A 13784-nucleotide genomic window follows, 5' to 3' on the forward strand; every position below is an offset into this window, starting at 1 on the left:
ATGATAATAATATTATTTCTAAAAACAGGATGTGGGCAGCTCCGGTTACAAGGGCACAGAAGGACGGAGACTGTCACCCTTCCTCCTCTGTTTTTAAGGGAATCAAAACGAGATCATACTGTTTCCCCCCGAAAATAAGACCCAACCGGAAAATACGCCGGCCTAGCACGATTTTTCAGGATGCTCGTAATATAAGCCCTACCCAAAAAATAAGCCCCAGTTAAGATCCTCAGCCAGACAGACACATTTAGTACCCTATTTCCCCGAATATAAGCCCTAACCGGCATGATGATGTTGGAAGGGACCTTGGAGGTCATCTAGTCCAACTCCCTGTTCAGGCAGGAAACCCTATACCATTTCAGACAAATGGCTGTCCAGTCTCTTCTTAAAAACTTCCAGTGTTGGAGCATTCACCGCTTCTGGAGGCAAGTTGTTCCACTGGTTAATTGTTCTCACTGTCAGGAAGTTTCTCCTTAGTTCTAGGTTGCTTCTCTCCTTGATTAGTTTCCATCCGTTGCTTCTTGTCCGGCCTTCCGGCGCTTTGGAAAATAGCTTGACTTCCTCTTCTTTGGGGCAGCCCCTGAGATATTGGAAGGCTGCTATCATGTCCCCCCTCGTCCTTCTCTTCATTAAACTAGACATACCCAATTCCAGCAGCCGTTCCTTATATGCTTTAGCCTCCAGTCCCCTAATCATCTTTGTTGCTCTTCTCTGTACTCTTTCCAGAGTCTCAGCATCTTTTTTACATCGTGGTGACCAAAACTGGACTCAGTATTCCAAGTGTGGCCTTACTAAGGCATTGTAAAGTGGTATTAACACTTCACGTGATCTTGATTCTATCCCTCTGTTAATGCAGCCCAGCACTGAGTTGGCCTTTTTGGCAGCTGCAGCACACGGCTGGCTCCTATTTGATTGATTGTCCACTAGGACTCCGAGGTCCCTCTCACAGTTACTCCTATTGAGCAAGGTAATAATAATAATAAAGTTGGAAGGGACCTTGGAGGTCATCTAGTCCAACCCCCTGCTCAGGCAGGAAAGCCTGTACCATTCCAGACAAATGGCTGTCCAGTCTCTTCTTAAAAACTTCCAGTGTTGGAGCATTCACCGCTTCTGGAGGCAGGTTGTTCCACTGGTTAATTGTTCTCACTGTCAGGAAGTTTCTCCTTAGTTCTAGATTGCTTCTCTCCTTGATTATTATTCTATTATTCTATGTTTTTGGTTTTTTTTCTTTTTCATGATCCAGGATTGAGCCTGAAAAAGTCCTCCGCCTTCCTCAAAGCGTTGAAAGGGGAGCCTCGCTATGTCTTGGCCCAGAATGTGGCTACTTCAACGGACCTCCTGGAGGGAACCCTTGACCGGGAAGTTGTCCAAAACACCCTGCAGGTCTTCCAACACGCCGTACCGGCTGAAGGGAAGCCGATCACCAACCAAAAGAATTCAGGTAAATTGCTTCCCCCCTCCCCACCCCCGCGTTACACCTCGTCCTTGATTTACAACCATCATTGATCTAAAACATTCCGTCGCTAAGCAAGACAGTTGTTAAGCAGGTTTTGCCCCATGGGATCACCTTTCTTGCCCTGGTTGTTTAATAATAATAATGATAATAATGATAATAATGATAATAATAAAGTTGGAAGGGACCTTGGAGGTCATCTAGTCCAACCCCCTGCTCAGGCAGGAAACCCTATAGTACCATTTCAGAGAAATGGCTCTCCAGTCTCTTTGTAAAAAACTTCCAGTGTTGAAACATTCACAATTTCTGGAGGCAGGTTGTTAATAATAATAATAAAGTCAGAAGGGAGCTTGGAGGTCATCTAGTCTAACCCTCTGCTCAGGCAGGAAACCCTATAGTACCATTTCAGACAAATGGCTGTCCAGTCTCTTCGTAAAAAACTTCCAGTGCTGGAGCATTCACCGCTTCTGGAGGCAGGTTGTTAATAATAATAATAATAATAAAGTCAGAAGGGAGCTTGGAGGTCATCTAGTCCAACCCCCTGCTCAGGCAGGAAACCCTATATACCATTTCGGACAAATGGCTGTCCAATCTCTTCTTAAAAACTTCCAGTGTTGGAGCATTCAAGTGAATCAGTGCAGCTGTTAAATGAATAACTCGGTCGTTAAGCAAATCTGGCTTCGCCCCGCCTGCCCCCCCCCCATTGACTTTGCTTACCAGAAGGCCACCAAAGGGGAAATCACGTGACTCCAGGACACTGCGACCGTCGTAAGTCTGAGTCAGTTGCCGAGCGTCTAAATTTTGAGGGCGTGACCACGGGGGGGGGGGTGGTTTACGACGGACGTAAGTGCGAAAGGCGGTCCTGTCGCTTTTTTCAGTGCCGTTGTAACTTTGGACGGTCATTAAATGAACTGTCGTAACTCGAGGACGACCTGTCATATGCTTGGGACACAGCGACGGTCATAAGTACGAGTCAGTTGCCAAGCGTCTGCCTTTCGGTCTCCTGGCCATGGGGATGCTGCAACGGGTAAAGTGTGAACGATGGTTGTCCATCTGTTTTTTTTTTCAGTGCCTTTGAACGGTCGCTAAGCGATCTGTTATAAGTCGAGGACCATCTGCAATGCCACTTGGGCAGCTTTTTCTACACCTGCTCAGACCTGGCTCTACCTGGAGGGGAGGGCAGGGGAGGGGAGGGGAGGGGGTAAACCCACCCAGCCCAGGCCACAGTTCCGAGAAAGGAGATTTTGTGGTTTTATATATTCCATTTTTATAGCCAGCTGTCTTTATCCATCAACTATGGGAGGCTGAGAGTTCTAAGTCTTATTAAAACATTAAATCCATTTAAACCAATTAAAAACATCCAGCCTGAATCTAGGCAGCAGCTGAGATAATTAGCCAATTAACAGTTATTAAGAAACAGCGCCCTGGATACGTTCAGCGCCCCAGGCTCCGGGAAGCCAGCCAGGTTTTAAAAGCCTTAGGAAAGGTCCTCGACTTACAACCACGAAAACCCAAGCCAACATTTCTGTTGCTAAGTGAGTCAGTTCAGTGAGTTAAGCCCCATTTCTGGGCTTTTCCCAGAAGGCACCTGGGCTTGCCTTGGTTTTTTTTTCCTCCCCTCTCATCCAAGAAGCTTCTTCCATTCTTCAGCCTCCCTCCCTCCTTCCTTCCTTTCTTTTTCTTTCTTTCTTTCTTTCTTTCTTTCTTTCTCTCTTTCTTTCTCTCTTTCTCTCTCTCTCTCTCTCTCTTTCTTTTTCTGTTGCCCTGTCCGTCTCTTTCTTCCTTCCTTTCTTTCTTTCTTTCTTTCTTTCTTTCTTTCTTTCTTTCTTTCTTTCTTTCTTTCTTTCTTTCTTTCTTTCTTTTCCTATCTATTTTCCTTCCACTTCTTTCTTTCTTTCTTTCTTTCTTTCTTTCTTTCTTTCTTTCTTTATCTCTATCTTTCTCTTTCTTTCCTTTTTCTGTTGCCCTGTCCCTTTCTTTCTTTCTTTCTTTCTTTCTTTCTTTCTTTTTTTCTCTTTTTTCTTTTCCTATTTTCCTTCCTTCCACCTCTTTCTTTCTTTCTTTCTTTCTTTTTCTTTCTTTTTTTCCATCTCTATCTTTATCTCTTTCTTTCCTTTTTCTGTTGCCCTGTCCCTTTCTTTCTTTCTTTCTTTCTTTCTTTCTTTCTTTCTTTCTTTCTTTCTTTCTTTCTTTCTTTCTTTCTTTCTTTCTTTCTTTCCCTTCCTTCCTTCCTTCCTTCCTTCCTTCCTTCCTGCCTTCCTTCTTTTTTTCTCTCTCTCTCTTCTTTCTTTCTCTCTTTCTCCTTGCTCCCTGATGCTCTTTCTTTCTCTCCTTTCTTTCCTTTCTCTCTTTCTCTCTCCCCCCCTCTCTCTCTGAAGAACCGAAAAGCCTCTTGGAATGAGAAGCGAAACATTTTCCGAGGAAAAAGGAGACGGAGAAAGTCCGTTTTTTGCCTTTTGGGGAAAGGACCTTCGGCGCTTCTTCCTCTCTTTCCCTCGGAGTTTAAACCTTCCGCCTTTCTCCCCCCCCCCCCGCTCCTCCTCCTCAGGACGCTGCTGGATCTTCTCCTGCCTGAACGTGATGCGCCTGCCCTTCATGAAGAAGCTCAACATTGAGGAGTTCGAATTCAGCCAGTCCTACCTCTTCTTTTGGGACAAGGTACGGTTGCCCAGGACGGCCGTCTCGGCTTCCCTCGCTTGCGTCCAGGCAGTCCTCGGCTTACGACCGCTGCTTTAGCGACCAAAGTTAGAACGCCACTGAAACAAGGGACTTAGCACCGGTCCTCGCACTTAAGACCCTTGGGAACATCATCAGTGCCAGGAGGGAGGGAGTTTGCAGGGAGGAGGAGGAGGAGGAGGACTGTGGGGTCCTTGGTGCTCTCTGAGCTGGGTGGTTTCCTTGCAGACGTTTCATGACCCAACTAGGGGATATTATCAGTGCTAGAAGGGAGGGAGTTTGCAGAGAGGAGGAGGAGGAGGAAGAGGAGGAGGAGGAGGAGCAGGAGGAGGGCTACGGGGTCCTTGGTGCCCTCTGAGCTTGGTGGTTTCCTTGCAGACGTTTCATGCCCCAACTAGGGGATATTATCAGTGCTAGAAGGGAGGGAGTTTGCAGAGAGGAGGAGGAGGAGGAAGAGGAGGAGGAGGAGGAGCAGGAGGAGGAGGAGCAGGAGGAGGAGGAGCAGGAGGAGGGCTACGGGGTCCTTGGTGCCCTCTGAGCTGGGTGGTTTCCTTGCAGACGTTTCATGACCCAACTAGGGGATATTATCAGTGCTAGAAGGGAGTGGAATTTGAGGAAAGCAGGAGGAGGAGGAGGAGGAGGACTGTGGGGGTCCTTGGTGCTCTCTGAGCTTGGTGGTTTCCTTGCAGACGTTTCATGACCCAACTAGGGAACATCATCAGGGCTAGAAGGGAGTGGGGTTTGCAAGGAGGAGGAGGAGGAGGGGGGGAATAGGAGGAGGAGGACGACGACGACCATGGGATCCTGGATGCTTTCTGATCTTGGTTGCTTTCTGACAGACGTTTCATGACCCAACTAGCTAACATCATCAGTGCTAGAAGGGAGGAGGAGGTGGAGGAGGAGGAGGAAAAATCTATGGGGTCCTTGGTGCTTCTGAAGTCAGTTGTTTTCTTGCAGACCTTTCATGACCCAACTAGGGAACATCATCGGTGCTAGTAAGGGTTGGGGGTTTGCTTCCAGGGGGATGTTCTGGCGGCTTGACCCTGGGTGGGGTGGGATAAAAACGCCAGTCCCAACATCTAGCTGACCACCTGTCCTAACAAAAAGGGAAGGGCATGGTGAAAATAATAATAATAATAATAATAATAAAAAATAGTAATAATAGTAGTAATAACAGTAGTAATAGTAATAGTAATAGTAATAGTAATAGTAATAAAGTTGGAAGGTACCCTGGGGGTCATCTAGTCCAACCCCCTGATGCTTGGGCCGGTGCAGACAGAAGGACTCGGGGGGGGGGAACATGTCCAGGCATGGCGACTTTTGGGGTGCAATAGCTGAGCAGGGTGGGGGTCTGACGTTCTTCTCCACCCGGCCCCCCAGGTCGAGCGCTGCTACTACTTCCTCCACGCCTTCATTGAGACCGCCCAGGAGCCCGTCGACGGACGGCTGATCCAGTTCCTGCTCACCAACCCCTCCAACGATGGCGGCCAGTGGGACATGCTGGTGAACATCATTGGTAAGGAAAGCCAGAGCCTTGGATCTTTTTTTGGGGGGTGGGCTGCTTTGGGGGGGTCCCAGGGTCCCCTGGAAATTGGCGCAGAGGCCTCGACTTACGAGCCCCGTTGAGTCCGACATCGAGCGAGAGACAGGGGTGGGGTGAGTTTTGCCCCACTTAACAACCTTTCTCACCACCGTTGTTAAGCAAATCTCGGTCGCTAAGCGAGTTGCACGGTCATTAAGTGAATCCGGCTTCCCCCGTGGACTTCGGAAGGTCGCGAAAGGGGGTCACGTGACCCCGGGACCCTGCGACCGTCGTAAATACGAACCAGTTGCCGAGCATCCGAATTTGGATCACGTGACGCTGCAATGGACGTAAAGCGTGACAAACGGTCCTAAGTCCCTTTTTTCAGTGCCGTCGTAACTTTGAACGGTCACTAAACGAACGGCGGTGAGCCTCTGCCACAACCTGAGCAGCGGAAGTGGGGGTTTTTTTGTGCCGTTTCTGTTTTTGTTTTTGGGGTGCCTGAGAGTCAAATGTTCCTTTTAATTTGGGGGCTTAGTGCCCCAAGCTGTTGCGGCTCTCCTCCTGGTACCCTGGCATTCCCCCACCCCCCTCCAAAGGCACTGGTGATGTAACCTAGTTGGGTCATGAAATGTCTGCAAGGAAACCACCCAGCTCAGAGAGCACCAAGGACCCCACAATCCTCCTCCTCCTCCTCTTCCTCCTCCTCCCTTCTAGCACTGAGAATGTTCCCTAGTTGGGTCATCAAACATCTGCAAGTAAACCACCCAGCTCAGAGATCAATAAAGACTCCAGAATCCTCTTCTCTTTCTCCTCTTGGTCTTCCCTCCCTTCATTCCTTTGTCTTCTCGTCCTTCTCCTTCTCTTCCCCTTCCTTCTCCTCTTCCTCCTCTCTGTAAACTCCACTCCCTTCTAGCACTGATAATGTTCCCTAGTTGGGTCATAAAACGTCTGCAAGAAAACCACCCAGATCAGAGAGCACCAAGGACCCCACAGTCCTTTTCTTCCTCTTCTTCTTCTTCCTCCTCCTCCTCCTCCTCCTCCTCCTCCTCCCACCCTTGCTCCTTTTCCACAAAGCACACTCCCTCCTAGCACTGATAATGTTCCCTAGTTGGGTCATGAAACGTCTGCAAGAAAACCACCCAGCTCAGAGGGCATCCAGGACCCCACAATCCTCCTCCTCCTCCTCCCTTCTACCTGATGATGTTCCCTAGTTGGGTCATGAAACGTCTGCAAGAAAACCACCCAGCTCAGAGGGCACCAAGGACCCCACAATCCTCCTCCTCCTCCTCCTCCCTTCTACCTGATGATGTTCCCTAGTTGGGTCATGAAACGTCTGCAAGAAAACCATCCAGTGAACCCCTCAGTACAATCCTGAGCTGCAAATATTCCCCTTTATGGAGACTTTCTGTGACCTGACAGCTGGCTGGTGTGATAATTTGTGTTGAATGGTGGAGTTTTTTGTTTTTTTGTCTTAAAAACAGAAAAGTACGGCGTTGTCCCCAAAAAGGTTTTTCCTGAATCCAGCACTTCCGAGACCTCCAGACGGATGAATGACATTCTAAACAATAAGGTAGGTGGGACGTAGGTGAGAAACCTCTGGCTTTGATTTATCAAAGGGGATATTGAATTATTAAGTAGATGATTTAATATGGTGGGAAATAGATAACTTTTAGGAAATAGAACAAGATTACATCCAAATAGATAAAAATGTGTATTTTGGACATTATAGTTTGTTATGAAGTGAGATAAGGGAAATATAATAATAATAATAATAATAATAATAATAATAATAATAATAATAATAATAATAATAATAATAATAATAAAAAAAAAAAAAAATAATAATAAAAATAATAATAAAAAATAATAATAAAAAAGTTGGAAGGGGCCTTGGAGGTCATCTAGTCCAACCCCCTGCTCAGGTTACCCAAAGTCTGAAAATTATGGATATTAAAGGTTAAATTGGAATATCGATGAGAAATCAAAAATTGAGTAAAAATCAAGAACAGGATATGGATTGTTTATGAAGATTGAATGTAATTAAGATATGTGCAAGCTAAAAATTTATTGATAAATGTAATGATGTTCTTATTGAGTTGATATAACTAGAAATGTACTAACCTGAATACGAGACAGTAAATGTTAAGGGAAAAAGAGAAGAAATATCTGATGTTGTAACCTGAGACTTGCCCTAAAGATGCTTTTTAAATACTCAAATGTAAAATTGGAAAATTAATAAAATATTATAAAAAGAAAAGAGAAGAAATCTCTGCCTCCGGAGCTTCCCGGACGGACCTGTTGAGTTTGATCTGCTTGGAAACTGGCATGTACTTATGTCGGTTGCAGCGTCCTAAGGGTCACATGATCCCCTTTGGTGATCTTCGGACAAGCAAAGTCAATGGGGGGGGGAAGCCAGATTCACTTAACAGCTGTGTTACCAGTCATGAAGGGGGCCACAGTTCCCCCATGCTGGCTCAGGAATTCTGGGAGTTGAAGTCCAGGAGTCATGAAGGGGCCAAAGTTCCCCCATGCTGGCTCAGGAATTCTGGGAGTTGAAGTCCACCAGTCATTAAAGGGCCATAGTTCCCCCATGCTGGCTCAGGAATTCTGGGAGTTGAAGTCCACCAGTCATGAAAGGGCCATAGTTCCCCCACGCTGGCTCAGGAATTCTGGGAGTTGAAGTCCACCAGTCATGAAAGGGCCATAGTTCCCCCACGCTGGCTCAGGAATTCTGGGAGTTGAAGTCCACCAGTCATGAGGGGGCCATAGTTCCCCCATGCTGGCTCAGGAATTCTGGGAGTTGAAGTCCACCAGTCATAAAAGGGCCAAGGTTGCCTACCCCTGCGTAATGATATATTGACGTTGTTTTAACTACTGGTTGAGAGCACCCAGAATTTGATTAATATGATGGGCGGCTGAGTAAATGCTTTAACTAAATAGCTGAGTCACCCCACTAATTGTTTTGGGGAGAAGCAACCTTATGCAGAGGTCAGACAGGGAAGAAGAGAAATTAAAAGTGGGAGATCAAAGAGGAGGAAATCTAATTAAAACTCGTTTACATACAAACTATGTATTTCTCCCTCCTTGCCAAATCCTCCAGGCTTACACCACGTCCACCCACCACCTCCTCTGCTCCTTGGAAAGGATCTCATCACCCCGCCCAACCACGGCTTTCTCGTCCCCTCGACAAATAGTCCTCGACTTATGACGAGGACCATAAGTGTCTTTTTTTTTTTAGTTCCCTTGTAACGCTCCTTAGCTGCCAAAGTCACATTTCTGTTGCCAAGTGAGGCAGCCGTGAAGTAGATTTTGCCCCATGTTACCCCCTTTCTTCCCACAGTTTTGTTAAGTGATTCACTGCAGCGGATCCAGTTAGTGACACGGTCGTTAAGCGAATCCGGCTTCCCCTCCCGATTGACTTTGCTTGTCAGAAGGCTGCAAAAGGGGATCACATAAGCCCGGGGATCACACTGCGACCGTCATAAGTACGAGTCAGTTGCCGAGCCTCTGAATTTTGATCATTTGACCCACGGGGGGATGCTGCAATGGACGTAAAGTGTGAAAAACGGTCATAAGTGGCTTTTTTTCACTGGCATTGCAACTTTGAACGGTCACTGTATGAGCCGTTGTAAATTGAGGACCACCTGAGTACTGACAGGTGCTTTTACCATTTTGAAGGCTCTTAACGGGTGTTTCCCCTTTCAAACAGATGCGGGAATATTGCCTCCGACTAAGAAACATGGTAGAAACGGAATGCAGCAAAGAGGAACTTTCCGGAGCCGTGGACACCATGATAGAAGAGGTAGCGGGAGGGGGTCCTCGGGTGGGAAGGGACCCCCGTCCTGGTGCTTGGGGCTGGCTTCTGAATGATATTCCCGATTCTTCTTCTTCTTCTTCTTCTTCTTCTTCTTCTTCTTCTTCTTCTTCTTCTTCTTCTTCTTCTTCTTCTTCTTCTTCTCCTTCTTCTCCTTCTCCTTCTCCTTCTCCTCCTCCTCCTCCTCCTTCTCCTCTTCCTCCTCCTTCCTCCTTCCTCTTTCTCCTTCCTCCTTGTTCTTCCTCTTCCTCCTTCCTCCTTGTTCTTCCTCCTCCTCTTCTTCTTCTCCTCCTCCTCCTTCTCCTCTTCCTCCTCCTTCCTCCTTCCTCTTCCTCCTTCCTCCTTGTTCTTCCTCTTCCTCCTTCCTCTTCCTCCTTCCTCCTTGTTCTTCCTCCTCCTCCTCCTCTTCCTCCTCCTCCTCTTCTTACTACTACTACTACTACTGCTACTACTACTACTACTACTACTACTACTTGACCTTGTTTGCCCAGGACAGTTGAGAGGTGTTGGTTTGGGATCTGGACACCAGAGGGCAGTAGAGGACAATGTATAATAAGTCATCCTCTGTGGCTGCATCAAAGGGGCCAGGATTTCGGCCGTTGTTCAGTCTGTTGCACCCGATTTTATGAGCTCCGTTCAGTGAATCATACAGTCATTAAGTGAATCCGGCTTCCTCCTTTCCTTTCCTTTCCTTTCCTTTCCTTTCCTTTCCTTCCTTCCATTCTCCCTCCCTTCCTTCCTTCCTTCCTTCCTTCCTTCCTTCCTTCTTTCCTTCCTCCTCCTCCACTCCCTTCTAGGACTGATGATGTTACCTAGTTGGGTATAAGAAAACCACCAGGCTCAGAGAGAGCACCAAGGACCCCACAGTCCTCCTCCTCCTCCTCCTCCTCCTCCTCCTCCTCCTCCTCCCTTCTAGCACTGATGCTGTTCCCCAGTTGGGTCATGAAATGTCTGCAAGAAAACAGCCAAGCTCAGAGAGCACCAAGGACCCCCACAGTCATCGTCCTCCTCCTCCTCCTCCTCCTCCTCCTCCTCCTCCTCCTCCTCCTCCTCCACACACCTCTGGCAGTTCTTCCAGCTTGAGGTTTCTTCCTTGGCGACCCTGGGTGCAAATCCCATTGTGGCGCTGCCATGCTTTTTCCTTTGCCCTCCGCCCTCCCTCTTTCCTCCGCTTCCACCCCGCTGCTTCCAACCTCGCCCAGCCCAGCCCGCTTAGGGGATGGCTGGGTCTCCACCGCCACGTCCTCCTCTCCTCTTCCAGGTCTTCCGGGTGGTCAGCATCTGCCTGGGGAACCCCCCTACCACCTTCTCCTGGGAATATTACGACAAGGAGAAAAACTACCACAAGATCGGTCCGATCAGCCCTGCGAAGTTTTACCAGGAACACGTCAAGCCGCTCTTTGATATGGAGAGCAAGGTAGGGAGATCCCGCGACGTAAACCAGCCGGATCCTGGAATCTTTTTTAGGGATCTGGGTACCTTCCTCACCTGAAATACCTTTTCTCCAGCCCAGCCCAGCCCAGCCCATCCTCCGGCATCAGCTCTGACGTTTTCAGCCCTTCCTTCCTGGCTGAAACTAGAATTCCCTTTGGATTCCAACTGGAAGGGCGCGTTGATTGGAATTCTCCTTTCTCCTCGCATCCGGGAAGCCTCCGAGAGATTGGACCCCATAGTCCAGTGGTGGCGAACCTATGGCACGCGTGCCAGAGGCGGCACTCGGAGCCCTCTCTGTGGGCACTCGCGCCATGCCCCGGAGATGGCAACCATCCTCTTCCACCAGCCCCCTGCTAACTTGCCGAGGTCCCACGTGGCCGGATGCATCCCAGCACCCATGGACTTGCTGGCCTTTGTGTGCGGAGGGACGATGGTGTCAGGCAGCAGCCGCCCTGGCCCCTGCCTCGCCTTGCCCTGCGACATGGCACCCCCGCCCAGCCTTGCCTCACCCTGGAAAACCAGCCTCCTGCCCACCGCCTCACCCACCCCTGGATCTCCTCCAACCCTACCCGCCCCCCACAGGCGTCCCTCCCCAGGATCAATATCGAGCTGGCCATGCCCATCCTTGCCCCGCCCACCTGGCGGCCATGACCACTATAGCCACGCCCACCCAGCAGGCCACACCCAGCCGGCACCCAGCAATACATAAATGAGTTTTGAGCTGACGTTTGGGCACTCGGTCTCTAAAAGGTTCGCCATCACTGCCATAGTCTGTCCTCTTATTTCATGGTTTCGGTAAAGCCCCCGAAGGTGCTGGCCTAGAAACCAGAAGGTGGGCAGTTCTAGTCCCGCTTTAATCAGGAAAGGCGGCTGGGGGCCTTTGATCCCATCACTAGGAGCTTGTGAGTTCTAGTCCCACCTTAGAGAGGAAAGCCAGCCTGGTGACTTTGGGCCAATCACCAGGAGAACGGTGAGGTCTAGTCCCTCCTTAGTAATAAAAGTGACTGGGTGACTTTGGACCTATCTCCTCACCAGGAGACGGTGAGTTCTAGTCCCTCCTTAGTAATAAAAGGTGGTTCCGTGACTTTGAACCTATCACCAGGAGACGGTGAGTTCTAGTCCCTCCTTAGCAATAAAAGATGGCTGGGTGATATGACCTATCACCAGGAGACAGTGAGTTCTAGTCCCTCCTTAGCAATAAAAGATGGCTGGGTGATATGACCTATCACCAGGAGACGGTGAGTTCTAGTCCCTCCTTAGCAATAAAAGTGGCTGGGTGACTTTAGGCCAGTCACCAGGAGACTGTGAGTTCTAGTCCCGCCTTAGTCCTGAAAGATGCTTGGTGGCTTTGGCCCAATCACCAGGAGACAGTGAGTTCTAGTTTCTGCCTTAGGCGTAAAAGCCAGCTGGGTGATTTTGGTCCAATCGCCAGGAGTCTTAGTCTGGAAAGCCTTAGTCTGGAAAGCCAGCTGGGGATCTTTGACCCACTCACCAGGATCTTGGAAGTTCTAGTCCTACTTTAGAGATGAAAGCCAATTGAGTGACTTTGGGCCGATCACCAGGAGACGGTGAGTTCTAGTCCCTCCTTAGCAATAAAAGTGGCTGGGTGACTTTGGGCCAATCACCAGGAGACTGGGAGTTCTAGTCCCACCTTAGGCGTGAAAGCCAGCTGGGTGATTTTGGTCCAATCACCAGGAGACCGTGAGCTCTCGTTCCTGCCTTAGGCAGGAAAGCCAGCTGGGGACCTTTGACCCACTGACCAGGATCTTGGAAGTTCTAGTCCCACTTTAGAGATGAAAGCCGATTGAGTGACTTTGGGCCGATCACCAGGAGACAGTGAGTTCTAGTATCTAAAGTCTGGGCCTAAAGTCACCCTGCCACCTTTTATTGCTAAGGAGGTACTAGAACTCACTGTCTAGAAAGTTTAGGCCAATCACCAGGAGGCTGTGAGTTCTAGTCCCGCCTTAGCCATGAAAGCCAGCTGGGTGATTTTGGCCCAGTCGCCAGGAGACGGTGAGTTCTAGCCCTTTCCTTAGCCATGAAAGCCAGCTGAGTGATTGTGGCCCCATCACCCGAAGGCAAGGGGTTCTAGTCCCATGCCGGCTGGGGCATTCTGGGAACTGAAGTCCACAAGGCGGACATCCCCAAATTTAAACCGTCCCTTCTAGCCGGTGGGGTCATCCCAGCCCAGCCAGGACTTGCCCCCTTCCTGCCCCCCCCGGTTGCCCCTAACCTCTCCCCCCTCTCCTCTCCCATCTTCCCAGGTGTGTCTCGTGAACGATCCTCGACCCCGGAACAAATACAACCAGCTCTACACGGTGGAGTACCTGGGCAACATGGTGGGCGGCCGGAAGACCCTGTACAACAATCAGCCGGTGGAGCTGTTGAAAAAGATGGCGGCGGCATCCATTCAGGATGGAGAGGTCGGCCCCTTGCCCCTCCCTCCCCAGACCCCCCACCCACCCACCCCCCTTGGTTGACCCCGATTCTCTTTTGCCTTTTTCGTCCTCATCCTGACGCCTCTTTCTCCTCCCGCAGGCCGTGTGGTTCGGCTGCGACGTCGGGAAGTGTTTTAACAGCAAGCTGGGCATCAACGACATGAAGATGTGAGGTTTGCCGCAGGGCGGACCCCCGTTTGGAGGGGCTGGGTGGGTGGGGGGCTGCCCCTGGGGAGCGCTTCCAAGCAGGAGCCCCAGTTTTCCTCACTTTGGGGCCGGGGGGCTTCTTGTCTGCATGCGGAGGCCACGGGTTCCTTTTCTCACCTATCCGTTATTTTATTCATCGAACTCGTTGGTCAATACATGTATTGATTTACTTATTGTTTCTCTGAGTAACTCAGGGGGGCCAACATGCCTAATGTTCCTTCCTCCTGCTATATTACC

At 49.4% G+C, this 13784-nt stretch overlaps 1 protein-coding gene across 1 annotated transcript in view; it reads left to right on the top strand.

The window, feature by feature from the left end:
• Window positions 1-1243: 1243 nt before the first annotated feature.
• Window positions 1244-13784, top strand: part of BLMH (bleomycin hydrolase) — a gene marked incomplete at its 5' end in the record, with an annotated part of 18457 nt that continues 5916 nt past the window's right edge. Inside the window, 8 exons of the mRNA XM_015828364.1 lie at window positions 1244-1441; window positions 4002-4111; window positions 5510-5645; window positions 7136-7224; window positions 9364-9456; window positions 10730-10885; window positions 13167-13325; window positions 13441-13508. Of these exons, the coding sequence (XP_015683850.1) occupies window positions 1244-1441; window positions 4002-4111; window positions 5510-5645; window positions 7136-7224; window positions 9364-9456; window positions 10730-10885; window positions 13167-13325; window positions 13441-13508 (1009 nt within the window). The remainder of the gene's footprint in view (window positions 1442-4001; window positions 4112-5509; window positions 5646-7135; window positions 7225-9363; window positions 9457-10729; window positions 10886-13166; window positions 13326-13440; window positions 13509-13784) is intronic.

The sequence above is a fragment of the Protobothrops mucrosquamatus genome, unplaced genomic scaffold (assembly GCF_001527695.2).
Source record: "Protobothrops mucrosquamatus isolate PMUCROS unplaced genomic scaffold, P.Mucros_1.0 scaffold4419, whole genome shotgun sequence".
NCBI lineage: Eukaryota > Metazoa > Chordata > Lepidosauria > Squamata > Viperidae > Protobothrops > Protobothrops mucrosquamatus.